The sequence below is a fragment of the Melanostigma gelatinosum genome (assembly GCF_949748355.1).
Source record: "Melanostigma gelatinosum genome assembly, chromosome: 10".
In the NCBI taxonomy this organism is placed as follows: domain Eukaryota; kingdom Metazoa; phylum Chordata; class Actinopteri; order Perciformes; family Zoarcidae; genus Melanostigma; species Melanostigma gelatinosum.
Window position 1 is genome coordinate 13,748,402 of NC_136643.1, and position 25,337 is coordinate 13,773,738.

The 25,337-nt window shown below is 42.7% G+C and overlaps 1 protein-coding gene across 1 annotated transcript; it reads right to left on the reverse strand.

Moving 5' to 3' along the window:
- Positions 1–1,378: 1,378 nt before the first annotated feature.
- LOC306783629 (follistatin-related protein 1-like) lies at positions 1,379–20,494 on the reverse strand. Its single transcript, XM_079277343.1, has 11 exons — positions 20,327–20,494; positions 20,166–20,222; positions 8,927–9,028; positions 8,669–8,798; positions 7,349–7,381; positions 7,007–7,137; positions 5,711–5,829; positions 5,269–5,381; positions 4,390–4,500; positions 4,173–4,267; positions 1,379–2,808 (listed from the first exon to the last, which is right to left on the reverse strand). The coding sequence occupies exons 2-11, from the start codon at positions 20,220–20,222 to the stop codon at positions 2,767–2,769; spliced, it is 933 nt and encodes a 310-aa protein (XP_079133469.1). The 5' UTR covers positions 20,327–20,494; the 3' UTR covers positions 1,379–2,766.
- Between the last annotated feature and the right edge of the window lie 4,843 nt (positions 20,495–25,337).

The following is a 25,337-nucleotide window of genomic DNA, read 5'->3' on the forward strand; positions in this document are numbered from 1 at the left end:
AACAAACGTACAGGATAATTTGGTTCCTCCCACTCTATTCTCATCATGATACTTTATGAGGACCGGGCAAATGCGATTTTCTTAAAGCGTACTTAGACGATAGATAGATAGATATAAACTTTATTCATCCCCAGGGGGAAATTAGTTTGTAGCAGCAGCAATTTACAGAGTAAAATATAACGTATGGAATGCACAATATATACAGTACAATAAAATAACAGCAGATATTGAATTTGAACGAATAGATTAATAAAAAATAAGATAAAATAGAATAAAAATGCACAGTATATACAATGAATAGAGCGGTATTAAATTAACAACTAGGTAAACAAAATAAACTGAACAGTAGTGCAAGGATCACCAACAACAAGCAACAACCGTGTGGCGTTGTTGTAGTCATGTGAAGGATGATGATCTGGCCAGAGGTGATTTGTTATAAAGTGATATTGCAGAGGGCAGGAATGTGTTTCTGTATCTGTCCTTGTGATAGTTTGATCCAATCAAACCAGTCGGTTGAAGCACTAACAAAGCACATCTGGTATCTTCACTATGTCGTGCTCTCATGACTTCGTTTGGGTCAAGATAACCTTTTGGCAGAACACACGATCCTAAGAATATTTTTATGAAGCCAAATGTGTTCAAGATAACAAGTTATATAAACTGTTTACTTGTGAAACCAAATGTGTTCAGTTCAATCCTAAGTGATATGATGATTTTCATCTTAAACACTGCAGTGTTGTTCCCATGGATGTATAAAGAGAACTGCATTGTGCCAATGGACTTCACATTATACTCTTACAATGTAAAGCCCAATAGATTAAGTAAGTATAGCTGTATCTATTTAGCACTTTTTCTAAACAAAATATCAAAGTGATTCACTGTGCAAAGGATTTAGCACAATGTCAAATTAAGAACTATAAATAACACAGCAAAAGAGCCAAAACATCAGTTTAAAAAAAGCAAGGAATTATAAATGCATCTCAATGAGTTTGTTAAAAAAAAAAGACAATTCATTTTAATGATGTATTAGTGAGAGGAACTAATTGCATGGGGAACATCCTGTAAACAGTGGTAAGCTGACCTGAGAGATTTTAAGTTTATGGACACAATAATTCAGAGCAGTACTCAGGGGCTTGTCTCATATACAAAAAAAGATTTAGTTCTAAACTAAACTGGCAGTCAAAAGAGTCGAACAGGGTTCCCTACACTTTGTATTCATTAGAGGAAGGAATAACTTGATGTATACTTTCTAATTTAGACTACTAGCTCAGTCAGTTGCTCATTATACTTCAAAAGAAACTTCTTCAATGTCTAACGTTGTAATTTGGCAGATAAATCACATACACACACACATACAGTACAAAATGACAAAGCCGTGTTGTGGTGAATGGGCTTTATTGGCGTAATACATATTCCTTACGGTCACTGCACTTTTAGTGGAATATAAAGAGTTAAATTGGACCTAGTAATGCAACTTTCACACGGACAAATATCAGAGAAACAGTCACAAAGCACACTCACTCTTTCAATGCCACGTGGCATAAAAGCCTTCGTGCAGGCAAAGGTAGAGACCTATACTTTTTGCAGGTCTAAGGCACTGATTTTTATTGTCAATCCTCCTAAATAAGATACAGGATTTGAACAAATAAACACATTCAACCAACCAAACTACTCTCAGCATCACACACACAATCACGCACAAGCACACGCAACTTATATGCACCCAGTTATTGATGCGTCGACACTACTTCAGCTGACAGTGAGGCTAGTCCTTCTGTTAAGATGATTTTGAAAGCACAGGTATAGTGTTGTTGCTGGGTCCAGAGTAATGTTTCCCCTGGAGGATTTTTGTTCATCATTCAAACACTTCATCAAGACTTTGGTTTCAGTTTTTTCATCATGCTATATTCAAAGATCAGGTCTCTGCTGGATGCAGTCGTGCTGCTCCACACTGAAAGCTGGACCGCTATGTCTTTGACACACGCTTAACCGAAAAAGCACCAGAGAGACTTGCCTGAGCATAACATGGGAACACGATGAGTTCAAACTCGAGCCTATAACATACTTTACAAAGAAGCAAACTATTTTGCGGCATAATTATTGACTAAGATACAAACAAAATTGTGCTAAACTAAAGCCGAAGAAACTATAGAGAGAAAGAAAGAGAAGTGCATTGGTCAAGTAGTGGCCTACTGTGGCAGTTCTAAATGGCATCAAAATCAAAATCACTAGCTTTACCCTCTTGTCCCAGCTTCTTTAACCAAGCTGCTGTGCCTATAAGGCACATATGAGGGTGCGGAGAAACACGCTGCACCAGGTGTCAAGTAGTCAGCTATCTCTGTACTCCGACAGCTCCCTCATTTTAACAGGTGGATTCTCCTTAGCTCCTCACTTCGCTACCTTTTCAAACAACGACTTCCATATTCCAACACAGTGACAACTTGACAGGTTTTGTTTCATAATAACTGTAAAAAATATAAAGATTGTAGTAGAAATAGCCCCAGGGCTAGTGTAGAGGCGCAGTACTACAATCAAATATGACAGTACTTAACACAAGGGAATCCTATAATACTCTTTGATAGCCCCTGAATCTAACAAACATCAACACAAACACATAAACATTGTAGAAAATGTATAATAATTAACATACGTAGCAGAGAAACATAAAAAAAAAAAGTCAGTCGAATGACAACACATGGCCGCAAAGGTAAATCAAGTTTGGAGGAAGGGTGATGACGTGCATCCTCTCGTTCATTGCGTCCTCATTTAGGCCTCCTTTGTGCTGGTCTTCATCTTCTGAACTGTTTCCTGTATTTCAAACAGTTAAAAGAGTTGACAGAACAGTGAGAGTTTATAATTTACCGCTGAATATTCAATGATGTGAGCACATATCTCTGTAAGCTTTTGTTTTGTTTTGTTGATTAACATGTTTGAAAGACCGCATATCCCTTGAATACGACGAAAGCAAGGAAGCAAGGTCCTTATGACTGAATCTAGCGCACACCATGGTGACACCAAACTTGTACGCACAGAGCCACATTGTGTTTACAATGGCATTAAAAGCTGCCCTTCTGGAGTACAGAGTGCATAACCGCTGACTCAGCCATGGCCTCAAGCCAGAGCCCTAGTCCTACCTTGTGAACCTCATGCTCTCATTCACACATATAAGCAAGCACATATACATACAAGAGTAGACATGCCACAAAAAAATATTCTGAATGTAGAGGTTCCACAAAGGTGTCAGGACAGGTTTTAGAACTCGGTTCTAGAGCTTCACTCTTGGCCTGGAGAGGTTCTAGATCCCTGTTCTTTGTCTAGAGAGGGACTAGAACGGCCACCATCTTTATTTGTTGTCTGGGGAGGTTCCAGAACTCTTTTTTTTTTGTTGTTGGCAGAATTATTCCATTGTGTTCTAACACCAAGTTATTTTTCAGGCATTTCTGTAGCCACGTGTCTCTATCATTGTTCTTCCTCAGATTAGGCGATGCAATTAATTATTTTGTACATCACACATTTAGCACTGCGCTCCTATAATATGCAGACTCACAATGGACAGTTAAAAATACCGATCAATGTTGACACAGCTAAACCAGAGGTGTCGTCTTTTTTTATTCCATGTCCTTACTTGTAAAAACCTGGTGCTAACATTACCCACAATTCAACTCGCCTCGACCACTGTCACCTCAGTCTGAGATTCAGGTGTGATAAGCTAGTAGTGGCTAACCAAGGGAAACTACCGTTTCCCTTTTCGAGCAGGGAGTCATAAGGCTGCTCGTGCCCTGGCACACTGAGATATGTTAAGCTGGTACAATCACATACAAATGTACACCCACCAATTCCTCTGTGTAGTGTTTTGTGCTGGTTGAGCAGTTTCACTCAAATGCTCTTTGTCCAGAAACACATTGCAAGTAATGACGGTTATATCCCGAAGGAATCTAAAAGCCGACACTTGGCTCATGTCGGTGGTATTTCAGGGACCTTCTAACCAGATGGAACCTTATGAGCAGAGGGCAGGAGCTTTGAAATGCACTTTAAAAGCTGGCCAGGTGATGTGTCCTGTTCTGCAGAGTATTTCTGCGATGTATTTCTGATTCAGATTTATGTTGGCATTAATGGTGAGTGCATTACATGTTTCGCTTGTTCACACGTGTTTTCAGATTGCAGAGACAGACCTGGTGCTTGTTGAGCTCAGCCACACGGAGGTCCCACTCCTCCTCAGTCATCTCTGCCCCAGTATCTTCTGTCTCATCCACAGCTGCCGTTTTGTCTGGACAGATAAAAAAAATAGTCAAAAAATGGCCACAGGGCATTCGTCGTAATGTCTGAGTGAGTGACTAGAAATAAATAAATACAAATAGCATGACGATAATCTCCAGTATTTCAACTCACCGGTGCAGGTCATAGCAGTGCAGACCCAGTTGCCGCATGCACAAACACAGCGGTTACACTCTACCTGGGTCTCTGCTCCGTCCTCATATGTCTCATCCTCCAAGGCACATTCTGCAGAAAGACACAGGGAAAACTAGTCAGCAGGAACCACAGATAATAGAATGGAGAAGAAGGATACGAAAAACAGCATTACACTGTAATCAATTTCCATGGCCAAGGCTCGTCAGCATTTCAAAATGCCACATCATTCATCCAGCAGCTTCATTTTACATGCCTTTGGCAAGTTTTAGCTTACGAATCAAAAGTCAGCAAATCTGTCCACACCCACGTCAAGCAACTTAAGCAGAGTGTCCATATCGTGTTTTCTGGCAGAAAAGTGCTGGCAAGTGCTCAGAGTGGCCACTCATAAGAGCCACGTCATAAGAATGTGTGACGGAGAATAAATAAATACATTCATGACATTTCCAAAACATTTTAAGATGTGTTTCATTCTCTTTCAGGCCTGAACGTCATGAATTCCACAATCCAAGAACATCGTATCTGTGGTACGCCCACACAAGTCTGTGTTTACTTGAGTCTGGTAAAGCTCCAGGGTTCAGTGATCCGTTGCAGATGTTTTTTGTTTTTTTCTTCTGTGACTCTGCTTCCAGTGAACTTTACCCCAGATATATTGGCGTCACGTGACTGAGCAGACTGCCGTGACGATCCCAAAGCTCTGACTGTGTCTCAAACTATTCAGAAATGCAATTTGAGGCTCATTTCCACAGTTTGCTGGGTGTCGGGACTGCCTGACTGAGTTCATGTCAGTGCATCCATACACTACATCTACTGGAGTGTAACTTTGTTTTACATCATGTCAATGTGTCACTTTCAGCTCACTCTTCTCTGGTGGATTGAAGCCAGGCTTCAGGCAGTTGAGGAACTCATCAAAGCTCAGCTTCCAGTCAGCGTTCTCATCAGAGAGCTCAATGAGGGCATCGACACACAGGCTCCTGGGAAGCACAGATAAACACGCAAACACTTAATAAACATCATCGCTTCATACGGCGGCAACAGGACATTGCAGGACAGAGCACAGGTGTTTTTGCCAGTGCAGGCTCCCACAAGAGGCCTTCAGTAAAGTTTGCACCGAGATATAGTTCAATGACTTGCTGTGTTGCTTGAAATAGCACAACAGCAAACAGATATCAATCTGTGTGTGCAAGCGTTGCCACAGAACAAAATGTTTCAGAGTTTGAAGGAAAGGGTAGCAAAGGGTAGCTATTTCCATCCTGTCCTCGTACACATTCATCGAAGCATGCAAACTGACAAACGCACTGACCTGAGCAGCTTGTTGCTCTCCTGGTCAGCGTAGGACTGCAACTCCACAACCGAATCATTTTGCTGGATGAATTTGAGCAGCTCCGAGGAGTCCAGCTGAGCATCGCCATTGTCGTACGACTACAGAATCACAGAGAAGTGGTGGCGGCACAGTTAACTCTTATGAACAATAGGACTGGCATTTCATAAGTTTTAGACTTCCTGATACAAACATTATATCTTCATGGGTGTTTCTGATAGACAGGTCGGTCTAGGCTACCAGTAAATTTGCCATCACTGCCACAAAATATCCCAAGAGCAGAGCAATTTGCACGACAATAATGCTGTAAAATGAAGTGGAACCAGATTTGCATCAGCACCCAAAGTACTGCCTCCACTTACAGCCTGTACTTCTGTTGTAATATAAAAAAATGGGGCTGGAGCAGCAATGGGTGTTGGAGCATGAAATATTCTATTCATATATTTTTGCATGCATCCATGATCTGTAACCACTCATCCTTTTACAGGGTTGAGGGTGGTACACCCTGGACATATAGAGACAGCCATGCCACCACAACATGGGATGTTTTTAGCTGGTTTACATATTGTATTGTTTGTATTATTCTAGGATGCCTAATAACATCAGGCAAGGAGGCTGCAGTTACACGGGTACTTTTACATTTGTTTGAATGTTGATCAATGCGCACTGTCCCTTTTCAAATAAAGACATTTAAATCTCCGGGCAATTTAGAGTCAACAATTAATCTGACCTGCTGGAGAACCTGGAGAAAACCCCCCGATAACAGAGGGAGAACATGCAAACTCACTGCACCACCATCCCGTCCTGCACATTTTCATATGCATGCATTTAATTGTTCAAATGAAAGTAACATCAGAGCTGCTCATTAACCTAAAGACACCGCAATACTGTCTCTGCAGGACGACATAACAAAATGCGTTTGAAAGAGTTTGACAGTAATAGCGGTGGACCATGAGAATATGAGATGCTGTATACAAAGTTAGCAGGAAGTATACTCTGAAAATATTCAAAAAAGAATTTGGTGGGAAAGACCAGACGAATAAAAACTGCTGTTTACACAAACTGTTCAAAGCACCATCTGCTCTTCTGCTTTAATGTCATCCATGTCAGCCTATATTGTGGCAATAATAAGACAGTCTGGGGTATAGCTTTTAGGATCAGGGGGGTTGCAGGAGGCCCATAAACGGGTAACTAACCTGGGATACTGTGTAAAAAGAATGTGTGTGCACTAATTGAGACCAGGGTCCATTCAGTTCTGTCCAGAGAAAAGAAGCCAACCTTAAAGTACTTGAGCAGGATGTTGGAGAAGTTGGATCCTTTGACAAACCAGCCGTCTGGGACAACCTCAGTCTGCAGCCACTGGATCACACGACCCCTCAGCTCATTACGGTCAGCAGCATAGCAAACCACTGCCGGGGTGAAAGCATTTCTATAGGTCAACAGCATTACTGAATAATCCAAAGGGTAAACACGATCTTGTAAACTATGTCACGAATGATCCCTGTCCCTTTGTGCATATGTCAGTATGTCTATGTCCTTTATAACGGATCATAAAAATCATAAAATACAGTCACATAAATATACATAAAAAATACATATATCACACACACAAAAACTCACCTGGGCTGGCAGCGGCCTTCTCTGTTTTCTTCTCTAAAGGTTATTAAACAAGAGAGAAAGAATATCACATTTGAAGCAAAAAAATAAAACCAAATCAATTGAACAGCATTCATTTGATTGAGATGATTCGAGATAAACTGGCTCTGAGCACTTGGCCAAAGGTCTGCAAAGAGGAGAGTGTGACATAACTTCTTTCCTTGAATACCTTCTCTGCCACAGCGCTGATCAATGTTCAGCTCAGCTGGGAAACAGACCCAGTGCGACAAGCGTGAGCAGTGAAAGTTCACAGAAGATAAGATGCTTACATTCGATGCATTTATAGATACGTCAAGGCCGGAGTATGCAGTGACGTGTGGGTGGCCTTAGTTGGCTGACTATCAACCTGTTCACCTCTCATATCAGTTCCATTGATATATGGTGTAGTTCAGGTATCACACGCGTATTCGTTTTAATCAGTATATTCAGTATTATCGGCACGATGCATCTGACAGCTGAGCCAAATTCCATCCCATTTAAAGGGTCCGATTCTTAACAAAGTGTGGTCTGATGAAAAATGGTTGCCTCACATTTTCGGGGCCAGTAGAAAGTCATGTTGGGTTAATAAACTTGACAGCTCACTGTCCACATTGGGCCACCAGCTACAGTAAAGGTACCTCATAGAGTTCTGTGCAGTGTGATAATTGGAGGAATTAGAGCACTGGCATTGCTTGGTAGCAGCAGATCATCAGGAGAGAAACACTGCATCCCTACTCAGCAACACTCATGGATGCCAACCAATAAAGTGTTGCTGCAGGAGCACTAAAAAGGTTAAAGGATATTTGTAACCACTACATCTCCCTGCTGAAGCTTTTCAATGATAAAGTGTAAAACATGTTAAAAATATCCATGTAAAATTGTAAGCATATGGTTTCTCGAAGGTCTTGTATCCAGATTTGTCTCTGCTTCTAAAAAGTATTCCTGACTATAAGAACACTTTATCTCTTGACAAGAACTTTTTATTTTTTAATTAACTATGGCATGATTATGGCCTTAACCACACTTGGGGGTGTAATTTACTAGAATTGTAAAAGTGACCCTGGGAACAACAGTTGTTAAGATTATTACCGAAGTTCAGAAGTAGTTTTCAATCTCGACTGTGAAGTTATTAAAGTTCTCACAAAAAGGACATTTTAACATCTACACTCATGAGCACTGGGCCAACTCCATCTGCTGAGGAATAGTGTGAGATGCAATGAGAGGCTCCTCAACAGCTAGTGGACCCTGTGGTGAGACTTTCACATTTTGCGCCATGGTGCCTTGTGCTGCTGCTGCTGCTCGTACCGAAGCAGTGTCCATCGTGGGCCACCTGGATCTTCAAGCCAGTCAGACAAGCATCTCTGTGGAGCTCACAGTGATTCCTGTACGTCTTGTTATTGCTGCCACACACGGACCTCTTGTGGGGCTTACAGCTCTGGATAGAGAGGGGCAGAAAAATCAAATCTCACTCTCAAGCACGGTCAATTCAGTATTTATTGTTGAATGCGCTACATTCGCACTCCTTTCTTGTATGGAAGTGATGTCCCTTGGTGAGCCACTCACCTCTATACACAGGCAGCTGGGCTCCCCTTTCTCTGTGACAGTGCACTCTCTGCCGGCCCCACAGAACACATTGGCACACACTTTGCTCTTGCTCTGCAGCTCCTGAAAGAAATGAAACACATTGTTGGCACTTCATAAATAACATTGGTTTCCTACAGATTTCACCCACAGGGCGGTGCTGTTGCCCTATTACTGGAACATGCCCTGAGAAGGTGCTGACCACATTTTAAAACACAGACCAAACACAAATTTGCAATTGGATTTGAATCCTACGCATTATACTTTCATGTTAACATGTTTCATTAAAGTTTCTCCTCTGTCACGGATCTAGGGCGACAGTATAGAATCTGCCCCCTGATGATAACCCAAAATGAAGATGCACTGTTTTAAAGCACTTCCGCAAATATCTCAAAAATGACTCTACAGACTTCAAATAAATGTAGTGGAGGGTTAGGCAGAGGGCACAGGACGAACGATTAACCTAATTGTTTGTTGTCATTTATAAAGAACTGCTCTCTAATGACGTTTAAAAACAATTGCCTAACAAATATCGATCAAAAGACATTCTTCCTCAATATTTTCCACTATTTCTTGGACACATTGTTTGATTTCAGACAAATTTAATCTGAGCCATCCTGCAAAGTTTGATGGCATTTCCGCTCTTGGTGACCCTGCCTGAAATTATGAATTCAAATGGCAATAATAACTTTGTGGGCATGCTTTTGACTCACTTGAAACACATTTACTCCTCATGCAAATTCCTAATATTCCTGAGCAGCATGATTAAGATATCCTGAAAAAATATGGCTGCGATCTCCCAATCGGCAGGATTACCTGTTGTTGTGTATTTTGATTGACATTTCTTTTGTTCAATTAACTCATTTAGATTGTTATGCTTCCTGGTAACTGCCTTATCCCTGTTCATATTTTAGTCGAAGCCCTTTTGGTCTCTCAAGAGCCAGTTATGTTTGCCAGTAGTTGCCATGTGATGGCCAGACGTTGACCGTTGTCCACTTAGAAAAGCCGATGTCTTCAGCGTAGATAACACCACGCAATGCTGCTAATTAAAACAGGGTGTTTACAACAGCCTTCTGTGTGAAAGACTGAAGACAGAATGTGAAGCAAACAGAACTACAACCAACCTGTTGGCTCAAAACAAACAAAATCGAATGTTTCCATTATTTCAGTGCCAGTTAAACTTTTATTGTCTCGAACATGTAGTCAGTCTCATTTATACTTGTTGGCATCTGCCTTTGTTTCTTTGTCTTTGTTGAAGAATGTCGCCTGAGGACTTGACTTGCCAGAAAATGAGTTCACTGGTGCTGCAAACCAACCAATCACAACACGCCAAGCGGAGCTCCGAGAGCGGCTTCATGACCCTCATTACCTCCTCCTTTCCCTATCTGTGTGGCTTGTGTGTGCGTGTGTGTACATGGTGTTTCCACATCTGGAGTCTGAGCTGTGTTTTCCTTTGGGCCCCTTCCCATGCTCTTTTTAAAGCTTCACTCCTCCCTGTTTCTCTAGACTCCCCCCCTCCTCCTCCTCCTCCTCCTCCTCCTCCTCCTCAAGCCGCTGCTTCCTGTAAGAGCGAGACAGAAAGTTGGCCCTCTGTGCGTGAGTGCACGTGAGCTGGCTTCCAAGCCGCTGCGTGTGTTTGTGAGTCCAAAGTCTGGTATGTAGGTTAAACCGAGACTGCGGTCTTGTGACCGAAACACTCATAAGCTCACTAATGATAGAAAATAACAAGATGGCTGCAGTGAGAGGGGAGCTGGTCACATGCAAGCGTCGCAGTGTAGCAGCTTTACAGTGGTGAGAGGAGAGGGATTGGAGGGTTTTGGTTCATTTCTATGCATCCTATAAAGACACGCACACACTTGCACTCCAAGGTTGAGGCCACGGAAAATCTTCAAAGCAATGCCCGTGGCTTTGAGCATGTTGGACAATTCAGTTTGTTAGACACAGATGTGCTAGAAGCCTGTTGAAACCTGCAGAAACCTCAGATGAGAACATGAATAATGGATCTAGGATGCTCAGATGAATCTAGAATGTAGAGCTCTGTCAGTCCATCTCTCTCCGAGTAGAAACAGCAGAGGATCCGATGAACACAGAGAGGCACAACGCTCTTTGTTATTCAGCTGATTCAAGTGGATTGTTGCTATGGTGAGAGCGTGTACAGGCTCCTGTTGTGGCGAGATCACAGAGGTGTCAATCAAAAGAGGCAAATGGAACCAAGCCTCATAATGAGATCACAGCGGAGCCCGCTGTTCAGAATTCATGATTGACACACACTGTACAAAACAGACAAAGTGACGCTAATGTCATCCAACCGACCTTCAACAAACCAGGGAAGGGAGGCTGCGTTATGTGGTCATTCATCATGCCTGCATGGATTTCATTGTTGCCATGGACAGGAGTGTGCAGACATGCATCATCATTGAGAACAGTTACATCGACATTGTGTCCTGTTTTTGAGACTGAACCTGTTTTTGATCGTTATTCGTGATTTGCAGCTTACATGGAACCATAAAGAAAATGTATCTCGTGTACACATGATTCCAACGCATTCCTAGAACTAGACTAAGGAATTGGCCGAGCTGATACATTCGTGGTTATATGTAGTGGACTATGTAGTGAGTGATTTCAGACACAGCCAGTGATTTATTAAGTTTCGTCTTTAGTCTTTATGCTAAGCTAAGCTAACCGGCTGCTGGTGCGCTTCATATTTCATATACAGTCATGAGTGGTATCAATCTTCTCATCTGACTCTTGGCAAGAAAGCGAATCACTGCATTAACGACAAATGTCAAAGTCTTCCGTTAAGATTACCAGTTTAAGAATTGAGAGTTTGGAAGTTGAGAGCAGTCCTGCACACAGTGACCAGAACTGGATAAGGTGTTAAAAACTACAGTATCCCAGTTCTATATCACCTCTTCAGATGTCTCAAAACTAAGATTTGGGTTTATTCAGGTTTCAGACATCAAGATGATGACGGTGATGCTTACATGCAGAAATATAACCAGGATCTTTACGCAAACCCCACAGTGATGGGATGCTGGGTCACATGTAAACACACTCATTAACCCAATCACCATCAGAGCAGATATTGTCAAAAATGAAAACAAACAAACCCGCTGCGGGTGTCCTACTTAAATGGCATACATTTTTCATTACAGCCAACAAAAGACGCCACATTTTCCTTCTCTCCCATTTAAAACCGATCACGGGAGCCGGAGCTCTGGTAAGTGACGGGTGAATCATAACAGATTAAGCAGAGGCGCTCATACAGAGAGCTGCCTCAAGCATAAAACAGATTGCATATATACACATTTCACAGCTCATTTTCCTCGACTCCTTGCCCTTTTTCATCCATTTATTTTTCTGCTGTTTTTGTCTTTTTGTCAGGGGGTTAAAATTATTTAGAGGTTTTAAGAAGATTAAAAGATTGAAGGGATAATTCTTAAAACACTCAGTGCATAACTAAGTCCTATCTCAGCATGGTGCCTCTCGATTCAGGTCTCGTGTACTTTTATTTCTCCTCTCTGTCTTGTCATCTTATTCTCAGCGGCATGCCCTTCTACGGCTGCAAGAGACGTGTCAGTGATCCGAGACTAGCTTTGCAGAGCGAGATGGAAGTCAGAGGAGGAGAATAGGTGAGCAGAGAGAGGAAGAAGAAGATGAGGAAGCTATGTGCAGAAAGTCTGACTATTAAGAAAGAGGTGCATGGGGAAGAGACAGGAAATGAGGAAGCGGTTGTGTGCGCTCTGAAGTCAATCTCTCCCCTGCCACGTGTTGAATGGCTCCATGCTGAGACAGAATGGAGTTTAAAGGGCAATGTATTCTCGCTTTAGTTAAAAAATGAAAAAGCCTTTTCCTTCTCCACTGCTGACAAGGGCAAAGGCAGTACAACAGCACCAACAACAACCCACCAACACATGGAAATCACATTCGAACATCTATCCGCATGTCTTTGTGCATCTCCCCATACACACAAACGTATGAGTAATGGAGCCTGTCCGCCCATAGCTGTGTGTTTTGTGCACGCGCTTGTGTGTGTGTGTGTGTGTGTGTGCATCTCGGTGATGATCCATTGATTAAGCAGGCAAATCAATGCCTCTCTCCTGTGGGTGTCACTTTAGAGCCACTGTGAATCCCTTCCCACAATGCACCATGCCCCGCATTAACATAGAAAACATTGATTTACGGATTGTAAACAGCCTGGCATTGATATATTCCTACAGTGACAAAGAGCATAATGGGCACTACTTTAAAAAACGAATGCGTTGAACACTGCATTTAACCTTTCTGTTGATGAATTACACAACAATATGACTTTCTGTAGCGATCAAGATCAGTTTAATCAGCTTGATCGGTTTATTGGGCACACAGAGCTTCATTTAATGCAATCCAATACAACAGACGCAGCAATAAATGCTGTTCATATTGAGCTTTTCTCGAGGCCGCGTTACAGAGATGATTCAGCGCTATATGCTCAGTGTGGAGGTTGTACTTTTTGGTGCTGCTGAATTGTACCGCATGACCAAAAAGTGATGGGTGGTTCAGCTTGAGTTTCATCGGCCTCTCTGTGACAGAATTTAAACATTTACAGAATATAATAAGCTTCATAAAGATATGAATCATTGCTGGGCTTTTGTGATGGATTTTTTTGGATGGAGCTAGATGTATCTGTAAGATGGTACCTTAGCGTAAAAGATACAAACGTTTGACAAAACATGTTCCTTTTTCCCCTGCGGTCTGGTGTGTGTTTTATGAATAAAATATTATGCTATCTGACAACTTGAAATATTAATATACAAATGAATGAGTAATATGGAAGAGTAATACAGTTTTCATTCATTCTGGTCACTAATCCTGGAAAAACGGCTCTCGGTTTCTATTCTCAGACCTGCTTCTCCCTCAGATTTGTAACTGTCAAACAAAATTCATATTTTACACTGGAAAAAAAATGCTGCCAGAATAATAAAAAACTCACAGTTATTAATCAAAGAAAATACATTTCAGAACTCGTCAGAAATTAAAACAATGATGCTGACATGAGCAGACTATTGAGTCACGTCAAGACAGGCATTACAGCTCCCAACTGTGTCCTGAAGGCATCAAGATGTCTCAATTTAGATATTGTTTCAGCTGACATTAATATTCAGCAAAAAATATAACTTGTAATACTGAACCCTTCATGTTCTTATGTTCATGTGAAAGCATGAGAGGAATAGTTCAGCTACTGGGAGATTATTAGGTCACAATTATTCACTTCCTTGTCTGGAGTCCGCTCTCGTGGCTCTGTACAAAGGTACACGTTCAAAGGCATCATACAAAAACTAAAGAATAAAAACAACACGTTGCAGTTTTAAAGGAACTACTTATTTTAAAGTAGTCTTTAAAGACTTTTAAAGCGTAAAGAGTGTGAGACTTAATGTGACTGAAAGCAGAAATAGTGTTTGTTTCTGACCTTCAATGACTCCATGCTCTACATCGTGTACCTCATCATCACAACAGGTAGTCTCGGACTGACAGATGGACAGACAAATGCACGCACGACAAGACGACTTCTCTCTAACAGCCTTACAATGCGACCTACTTGTTTACAAGCAAGTTTTTAAATTACAACAAGGTGAAATAACGGAGGCGGAAAAAGAAGGCGGAAGGTGAAGGGCATAGACGAGAGACAGAATCAGGAGTTAGGAGGTGCACATTCCTGGGCTTTGTTTGGCCTCAGCCGGGGTCCGACACAGTTCGTCTTGAGCCAAAATCTCCTCAGCATCTAGGTCAGAGAGGTGCCCCCCCCCCCCCCCCCTCCGGCATTTCCCCTGCTCTCCCCCTGTGTTGTCTCTCCAGCCCGAGACTTTCCAGCGCTCCTCAGCTCCATGAGATGTGGGTTCAGGCCAGGAGCGATGAGAGGACAGGGAGGGCTCGAACCGAACAGCTCGTCCCCGTCTGCACTTTCTTACTTCTCTCTCCCTCTAACCAGGCCTTACGAGAAGAGAAGTGGAGCACAGTCAAAAGGAGAATGAAGACCACTCTTACTCTTACACTGCACGCCGGCTCTGAAACCGTTTGAGTGTATTCCAGCTTGTGGCTAAATCCATCGCACGGGGGAGAAACATAACAGGACTGCCATCGGCTCCGCGTTCGAATGACTCCAGAAAGTTATAGCATGTGCCCTCAATAATTAAAGTGCCTCCATTCTCAAATCTCGAGCATTTCGTACTTTTGAATCTATTCCAACTATATCTTTGCACATCAGGTTCAGTCTCATTTCTTTCTCTACTTGACAGCCTCTTGAGATCAGGCATACAAAAGCAATTTTCAACCGACATCTGCAGTGGTTCCTTTGAGCTGGCAATCATGCTTAGTATTTCATGGATTTATGTATCAATGAGCTGAGGCTGGAACTGGCTGTGTCCTTGGAATAATGAGGCCAATGTAAGTCAAATTAGAGGGTGTAATAAAGATATCAGCTCTTTGTATGAGCTCTACGGGCGGTCTCAAACACTCCCAGTGGGCCCAGGTCTGAGATTAAACCTGCAGAAACAAAACTTGGTCTTTTGGTAACAACCAGTTTACACAGATTGACGTGTTGTTCTTCGCCCTGTTTCTGATTCAGCGTCAAAGGAATGCACCAACGGAGAGGATGATGTCACCCCAGGCTGCAGCCTCTTATTTTACACCCAGAGGCCCCGTTGTTCCAAGAGCTGCAATTTACAGCTACACCCTGAAAGAAACAACGAGACGAAACGAAACGAAAGGAAGAAGGATGCACAGAAAGCGGCAGAAAGAAAGGAGAGAGCGACAGAAAACACATAAAATGTGAGAGAAAGAGAGACTCTAAAGAAAGGCAGGAAAGAAGTCATCTTCTGGGCAGAGCCACATCTGCTAGCAGTTAAAATGTCAGCGGAGAACATAAAATGCTATGAAGTCAGCACCACCCACCCCCCCCCCAACCTCCCCTCCCCTGTGAACTCTGTTGTCACACTGCTGGGACAAAAATGTTCCCTTTCTCCACCACCTGACACGGAACAATCGCATGTAGAACCACCTCACCTTTATCCATCAAAACCTCGAAACAGCAACCTTTCTCTCGGGTCATCTCTTTCTGCACAAAGCACCGATTGTGTTTGTTTGTCAATTCTCTTCCGTGTCACTCTTATTCTTGGCGCATACCTCATTTTCCTTTCACCCTCCCCTCTCACCCACCCCTGCTCTGTTCTGGGCATTTTTTTCCGCTGCCAGGAAAGGAGAGAGGAAGGGAGGGCGACAGGGAGGGTCCAATGCGAGGCTTAGGGAAAGGGAATGAGTAGATTCCCTGCCCTCTTTGAGGCCAGTATTGGGGCTAAGGGCTGGAAAATGTTTGTAGAACGAAAAGGGCCAATTTACAGACTGCGGGATGTAAGTCAGTGTGTGCGGCCATTTAAAGTCTGTTCTGAGATCTAAAGCTGAAACGGGGGATGATACATCCATGCAACTTAATCTGGGACACAGAACGGGTCTCATAAACTCCCACTATTCATATCATATTTGTACCCATAATTCATAGCAAACTTGGTGCCTGGTTCCACTTTGACAAATAAAGACATGATAGAAAAATCTGAAAAAAGAGCTGAATCAGAGCTAAAACGATGAGTGAAACTGATATACTCAATTATTAAAATCGCAAACAGGATATCAGATGTAATCTAGTCGTTTTGTTGTTTGTTGTAAATGTCGTGTTGGGGAATAGAACACTCTGTTCCAGCACACATCTCAACGCGTCACAAGAACATTTCATTTGTTACGTCGTAAACCACTTCAAACCACAGTTAAAAACGCTGTAAATGAGACACTTCCAAGCTGTAGCAGTTGTCATGGCTTTCTGGTTAATGGTAGAAAAACTGAGCTGTGACATTTGGAAAGAAGAATGCCAGTTACCGGTAATCACTCATCCCACAGTTCACCAGGCAAACTGCATTTTAAATGCAGGGCCTGATCTCAAGGTGCGCCGTCTACACAGGCCGCTGGATACAGAACCATCTCTGGTGAAAGCAAATGTGTTCTATCAGCTCTTATCGTATTAGAAAACTGTTTTGAACTGAAGAACAACGGTGTGTCAATTATTCAACACGTCACACACTAATGTTCATTTATTGCGTTGGACCGCGAGCAACAAAGAGGACAACAATTGGAATTCGTCACCCTTTATAAGCTGCATTCAGAGTCACTGAACCGATTCAAGCCTTGCCACCTATACGCATGTTTAACTATTAGTACGTTCAAAGATGGTATATGTTACACATTCATTATGTCTCACTCACAAACCCCTTGAGTAGACTTCCGTGCTGCTCTTTGTCATTTGAGTGTGCTTTCATTCATGTGTGTGGAGCCTCTGAGTGCAGAGTGCCGGTAATGATAAGACACCAGTACTGCTGGTAAGCTAAATGAGGACTCCTTTAAATCCAAGCCAAGAGTGAAGAGAACACACTGCAGGGACATGAAACACAGTACACCCCCCCCCCCTCTTTTTGTCTCACTACACAAGTCTTACCTCACCCCCCAATCTCCCCTGTTATAACTGCATGACTGTGGCTCCAGCTCCTTTCTGCTTTACGTCGCACTGTCTCAGCGCCCTCAACATTCCCTGTGCAGGACCCATGACTGGATGTTGGGCTACAGTAATTAGAGCAGGCTGATACAGACAGAGGACACGGCGTCCCCCCCATGCTCATGTTCCCTCCACCTGGGCAGATATTTTTAGCCCACCTTGAATGAGGGAGAACAGGCATCAACATGGCGAGGTGCAAGAGAGGCTGTGGCTCAATCAGAGTCAGCTGCAGATCCAGGGCCTCAACGAGAGAACCAGCTTCTTCTTCTTCTCTTCAACTTGTCATATTAATCCTCTCAACTCTCTGGCCATGTGAGAGAGAAGAGCTTGGCTGCCTTGTTGGGCTGACTTCCTCTTGGCGTGTATGTTTTTCAGCAGCTAGCGCCGCTGCAGATAACTAAATTAACCACTGTGTCATTCCACCCTGCCACGGCGGATGACGGAGGATAAAACAACAACACTGCATACCATGAAAACAGGAATACAAACAACTCTCTGTTTTTTATGCAAGCGTGTGCTCACATGTCCCCCAAGGCTGGAAACTCTTAAGACTCTTACTTATGCGCCTGCATCTCTACCTAATTTGCATATCAACCTCCCAGTGTGTTTGAGTAAAGCATCAACATTTTACTCACAAGATGCATATCTCGATTCCTGCCTGCAGACACACACACGCACACACACACACACACACACACAGTTTTACACACAGTCCCGACCCCGAATCCGACCGCACTACATCTCTAAGCAGCTTGTCATCAAATGCTGCAATTTCTCACCTCAGGAAGCACACGGGCATTCTCCCTCGTCATGAATCAGGGGTTAGTGTCCACGTTTAATACCCGACAGTCTCGGCAGAAAATAGACACATCAGTTCCCACACGAAGAATCCTGCTTTCATCAGTCTTTCCTGCTCTTTAATGGAGTGAACCTAACACACATCCCCTCATCTACACATAACCTTAATGCACACCCTGCCGGCTCATCAGATACAGCTTTGCTCCGACTTGTTGACCTCCTTTAGACGGCACACTGGAATGCCAGATCAGGCCCTTCCCACGGCCAGTCAAAGGGCCGCATATTATCAGGGTAATTACCTTTGGAGAATAGATGCCTTTCGAATGCCTCCCCATTAACTTCGTGGGTACACTCAACAGACTCCGGCTGTGTGCTCCGTCTTCCCCATGACATACCTCACATATCACGTCTGCGAATCCAATAAAGGCGCACACAATGGCACATTTTCCAGCCAGAGAGCAAGGGTAGGGTAAGCAGTGGAAGGTCAGCGGAGGGGGGGGGGGAGGTGGCCGGCACGTCAGGCTATGAGTGATGTCATGGCTGTCGTGACACTAATGGGCATCTGCGTGAAGCTGGATATAGGATATAGGGCTAGGCAGCGCACAATTGGTTTATCATGCGTTTCGCATTTGGCGAAGCTGCTTGAAAGAAAATACATCCTCTAATTAGGCTACAGCTTTTCCCCTTTTGTTTGTTTCCTCAGCATGCATCTGTTGTGCAGGTCAACAGAGGAGTCAACACAAAGCCAGGTGTTCAACAGCTGTGTGCCCTGAGGTTAAGCCCATCAACCACCACCTGGCGCGAGTGTGTGCGTGTTTCTATTTCTTCACAGAATTGGCATTTTGGGGGGGGATGCGCTCACTGACTCGCTCACTGAGAGTTAAAGATCGAAGGCGTTCATCCGTCAGGCCAGCTAATCTAACAGCACATTATCTCTGTTTCTACTCAGGTATATAGGAACTACTTAGCGCTGCAGTGTGAGACCCATAAGGTGAGTATTCTCACAACTCTTGAGCACAATCACAACCCCAGAGTGTACACAGACCAACACACACGCTCCCTCACTGGCCACCCAAACACGGTGTCTGTGTGCCATTAGAGCAGCTGGCGGTCGGCGGAGCATTTAGCACCCAAGCGTCCTACAATATTGATGGTGAGGGCCATCAAACCCCAAGGCAAGCAGGGCCTGTAAGATACACACAAACACCAGCCCTCCCTTCTTTTCTTTTCACAGCTGTCTGTCACTCCTCACTCCTCTTATGGCAGCTTCTGCTGTGTGAACTGAAAAACTCCACACACAGGGAAAAAAAGAAATGAGATTATAGGAGGAGTGTGTGGTCCAACAGAATGCAAAATGTGAGCGTTTGTTTCAGGTAACAGTCAGCAAATACTCAAACTGCCATACATGCACAATCGTTTTTAGGGTTACGAATGATGTCCATATTGAAAGAAACTGTTGGCAATTTAGTTTAACTGCGGGCCTGTTTTTCTCCACAATGGAGCTCATCATTGCGCATGAGTGGCTCCAATAACGGCATAATTGGTTCTCCTTAATAAGATAAATACTCTAACAAGCAAGGCGCAGCACAGTCAGCTGCAAATGCCAGATTTCCCCCACAGTGACGTGTTTTGTCGGATAATGGACTGACTCAAACCCTTTTCCAGATGTGTTCTAGCTCGTCTAGCTTTGTGAACAAAGCTGATGTGCTCATGTTACTCCAGAGGGACAGTTTGGTGCGGGAAAGCGTGTAATACAGATGCAAGGCATCGTGTGGTCCACATGTGAACCCTATGAATACATTGTCATAGTTTAAGAGTAAAAGATAAAGCCGTTTTAGCGAAACTCACCTCAGCGTTAGAGACGGCCACGGCCAGCAGAAGGAGCGCAGCGACACTTCGCAACATCTGGACACGAGAAAGGAAAAAGTAAGAGTTTAACATTTCCATCCGTTTTTTCACACATCAGCGGGAAACTTGAGGAGAATGCTACTTTTCACGCACTACGTTACCGTTATTTTTGTAAAAGCAGCTCGGCTCGGATATGTGCTCGGAGGAGGAGAGGTGCCGGTTCTGGGTGTTTTGTCGGGGCGGAGGCGAGCAAGAGGTCCGTACAAGAAATTTGAGGAGCGCTGAGGAATTCGTGCCAGTCCGTCAGTCTCTCCTCCTCCTCGCTCACCGCCGCGGCCAATGAAAACACGTCTGGAGGCTTCAACGACGTTTATACAAGAGCAGAGGAAGGGGGGAGGAACCGAGGAGAGGTGCGTGTGTCTGTGTGAAACCATCTCTCCCAAAGAAATACCTATGGAATGCGCGTGACATCATTACTTTGGGGAGCAAGTGTATACTTAACGTCAAGGCACACAGGAGGTCTGCACACCAAATACATACTTTACTTTTTCCTTTTTCTCTTTTTTTTTAAGGCCTCATTTGTGTTTTGTCATTTGTGACATCACATGCCTCCAGTAGTCAATTACTTTGTATTATAAGGCCTTACTGATAATTGAGAATAAATCAATTATCAAATTATCATGCAGGTTTCTTTTTTTAAAAGTTTGTTTAAAAACTGGTCTGGTTGGTTTCACCATTTAGTTGAAGCTGTGTTAGTTTATTTTTGGTCACTAGGGGGCAGAATAACTCCAAACCATGCTGACAGATGCACGCTCTTAAAACACTGTTATGGGTAAAGTAAAAATATGAATATTTACACAACCAGGAGACTTCGTGCAAGGTTAGATTTCCATTAGATTTGGGCATAACACACTCATTTGTATTCACTGAATATCGCTATTTGCTGCTGCTTGAAATGAAATAATGAAAGAACACACAAAACAAAGGCCAAGTTCACATATTTGAACTGTGTCATCTACTTCTGCAGTACTATATATAACAAACACATGTAAATTGAAATATTAGGTTTCTAAATATAATTGTCTCCTGGAAACATCAATGTTTGAAAATGAGCCTATATCTGAAATCTCCAAACCTATTATTCAACCAGATGAAATAGCATCCATGTATTCTGTCATTGGAAATTACTAAGTCGAATAAATTATACACCTTGCTGTCTTGTTGACTCTTTTTTTTTTCCAAGATACAATATAGTTTTATCAGTAAATTGATATTATGTACGAATTGAGATCCCAATTCTGACTTTTTAAAACTAATTAAGACGTATTCCTTAATCAGATGCGATAATAAAGTGATAATTAATGGTTTTTCTTTGTTTTTCTTTTCCGATGTTACCACACAAAAAGAAATATAATTATTTTTAAAGGTCAGCATCAGGTTTGTGTTTTTGTTTTCATTTGAAGGCCCTTCAGTTGTGTTTACTCGTGTTTCTTATTATTGTTGTGTGATATCATGTTTTTAGCTGTTACGTGGTTGATCTACAACGCAATTCAAGCCTGCGTCCTTTTCCAGCAATGTCTTTCAATCAGATCCACATTTAAACAAATCCTGTGTAGAAAGCTCCCTTTTCGCCCATGAACTGAATATTGATGTCCATATAGGTTCTTACGATTTAAGTATTTCAGGATTACAAACCACCATGTGTGTGCATGCTCCAGCGAGGAGTAATTTAAGAGTGATGAAGAAGAGCAGTCTGAGGTATTGAACACTGCGGCACACTGAATTCTGAATCGAAAGGAGAGGATGAATGAATCTGTTCCCACCGCAAGCCATCAATTATATATGACTTCATCGCCTCTGAGGAAGTCCACCTGTTTATATAGATGCTGTGATTATTTTACACCCCGGGGCTTTTTGTATCAGTGTGTGTGTATTACAGTGAGTGTGTGTGTGTGTTTTTCATTCTACCTGCACTGACAGTGAATAACAAGCAGTGAAAAACAGCCTGAATGTAGTTTTCTGTTGTTAGCGATGGCCCCAAAACAAAAACTTCCACTTTGAAACAATGACCAACTGAATTTAGCAAGTTGATGAGACGAGTAAACGGTTGGGGGGGGGGGGGGGGGGGGGGGTTCACAGAGTTTCCCCAACATGAGGGAGAGCAGCCTATTCAAAATACTCTGGTCCACAAACTACCATTTGAACATTCATATGATCCTGAATATCACTTATCCCTTTCAAATGTCAATGTTATTCTTTTTGAAAGTGAAAGGGGGTGACTCCTCTGATTGCAAAAAGAAGCCTGATTGTATCGCGGTCTATGCCGTTACGACTCGGCCTAGTGGAAAACCTGGCACAAGAACCCCCAGGAATATGCAGCCCTTTAAAAAGTGTATTATTATAACTTGCAGCTTCAGGGTGGACAAACAGCAAAACAAAACAATAAACAACTAACCTAACGCCCAACAGAAACTGGACTGTTTATGTAAATGAACAGAATAGGAACATTTCACAGAGAACGTGCCGGCTGTCATTGTGGCTGGAAGTGGAGAGATGAGAGTCAGCAGGGGCCGAGGGGAAGCCTGTTGAACCTCAAGCTCGGAGGTTGGAACCAGTCAGCTTCCTGGAACAACCTACACACCCACACAATAGCAATCATCCATTCAGCCAAGCTCACCTGCAGCACACACAGAGAGAGAGAGAGAGAGAGTAATGTCTACCGAATAATGTCTTACTCAGTGTTCAGTTGTACCTAACTCTATCCTAGTGTGACACTTCTTACGCAAGAATACAAAATGGTGCCAGCCAGTAATCAAGATGTTGGTCTAAATGTAAAGCTAAGATCTGAACAGTGTCGTCCACAAACAAACGGGTAAGGTCATGGTGATCTATGAGCTATATGGCCGTGTAGTTCATTCTCAGCTAAAATAAAAGAGGGGAATGTTAAAATAATTTTCCCTCTCAACACAAGATTTTCTAGGACAATTGATTTGTTCTTTCATTTTCCATGTGTCTTCAATGATTGTAGAATTGGTCAACTGTTTTCCAGGATGCTTGGAAAGCCTGACGTTGCATTGTAGGTAATGTAAGAGCCATTTTTGTACAAGGAAGATGAATGCGTGGACGCCCACCTTCACTCTTGCAAGTGGTTTGGTTTAGACACGAAAAGCCCATGGGGACAGATTGTTGTCATCGTTACAGCTTACATCAAGATAAAAGTGAGTTGAAGCATGAGAAACTGGTTTCATTACCAGTTAATTTAAACCACCATCTTGCCTGAACTTAACCACATGCGCTACTCAGGATGCTAGCTCCGTGCTCTGGAGTCATGCGCTTTGTACGTGTCCATCAAAACGTATTTGTCAGAAGAAATAAACATAACGTCTGCAAAGCAGGGTTACGAAATAAGCACCACAATAAAAAGAAATTTGATGTTGAATTGAGATCAGTTGAATGCAACGTTTGACGGAAATCAACAGTAGATTTATCTGTTCTTAACCCTCTGACGCACGCGTTAATACACCTTTTTCCTGTTCATATCCACCTCCTACAAAAAAAATCAACAGAAAAAAACTGAATATTTCTAACAGCAGCTTGATTAATATGTAATACAAAGCTGATAGACGGGCCATCTTGTCATCCGCTCTTTCAGTTTTTGCCATCGGTTGCCCTCCTCTTTTTCTTTTCTTGTGCACATATGCACATAGACACACACTCAAGCACGGATATGTGTGAAATATTAAACACCGACTTAGAAAAGGACACACATTTAATGCAGATTTGCTTTCACCATGTCCTGCATGCAGCCAGGAGACGATGAATACTTAATCAGACAAACTGTTTCATAATCTCTCCTCTTGTTGCAACGCCAGACAAACAATACATATTCCCTCTGCAAGCCATCTCTGGTACCACTGATTTAAATGAATGCGCTGTGCATGCACATACGGGAGAATCATACAGTATTCAGTATTCGCTCTTCTGATGTCTCTCTGTGTTCTGCCTGGGATTTTCCGAGAGGCATCTCAAATATTCTCAAACATCCATCAATGCCTGAAAGGGTCAAAGGCCATCCACCATCACACACACACACACACACACATACACATGCAGCATACACGCACTCTCTCTCTCTCTCACTCACACACACACACACACACACACACACACACACACACACACACACACACACACACACACACACACACACACACTCAATTAGTTTCTTTCTTGCTCCTGGAGTTTCCTTTAATCACATTTTTTTCTATTTGTCTCTTTCTCAGAGGCCAGCAGAAGAAGTGTGATTCAGAGGCAGGCTTTGTGTGTGTGTGTGTGTGTGTGTGTGTGTGTGTGTGTGTTCCTTCAAGGCCTCCTAGTCTTGACGAGGAATGTATTCTTGAGGCTTCCTGTAGTACGAGCATTTATGTGTGGGGGAGCCATGCAGAATCTGATAATATGGTCACTCTGTAGTGCTCACAATATTGCTCTGCCCTCATGTTCTACCAGTTGCAAATATCGAAGAGAAGGAAGGAGGGATAAACAGCGAATTATTGCAAAACAGCTAATTATTGGTAATCATGGTTGTGTCAAGACAGATGATTTGGAGAGGGCTTTTTTTTAAACATTAATGGAAAGAAATTACGCTGAAGCAATGTTCTCTTTTCCTGCTTGTTGGGCCGGCCTCTTCTCACTCAGTCTCCTGTGAATATGGCTAAGGGCACCTGCTGACTGCCACTACTGAAGACCTCATTCATTAACCTGGCATTTGGACACAAAACAATCTGTCAGCGTGTTTTGTGCACACACATTATTTTAAACAATACAAGTAGCCTATACATACATTGTTATTTAATCATTTTATTTTCAATGACAGCAAATAGCAATGTAACCAAATGTAAGCATTCATGTATGAACAAATCTCAACAACTATTCTGCCTTTCTTTCACATCTTGAAAGTCAGATAACACAAAGAACAAGCCATCTAAAAGCTAATTACATAGGAACCGATCAATATTCTCAGCTCAAGACAATCTTAAATATGACTTAGTGAGGGTGATGAAAAGTTCTCACATTTAAGTTCAACACACATGAAACAGGCTCACGAAAAAAATCAAGTTGTCTCTTAGTATCTGATGATCGCTCTTCAGTGTTACGAGCCAGGCAAACATTAGC

Coding starts and splice junctions, on each gene's coding strand:
- LOC306783629 (XM_079277343.1), bottom strand. CDS start 20,222: ATGTTGCGAAGTGTCGCTGCGCTCCTTCTGCTGGCCGTGGCCGTCTCT. Junction 9,029..20,165: donor TGGCCGTCTCTAACGCTGAG/GTGAGTTTCGCT, acceptor CATTTCTTTCAG/GAGCTGCAGAGCAAGAGCAA. Junction 5,830..7,006: donor TCCTGCTCAAGTACTTTAAG/GTTGGCTTCTTT, acceptor GTGATTCTGTAG/TCGTACGACAATGGCGATGC.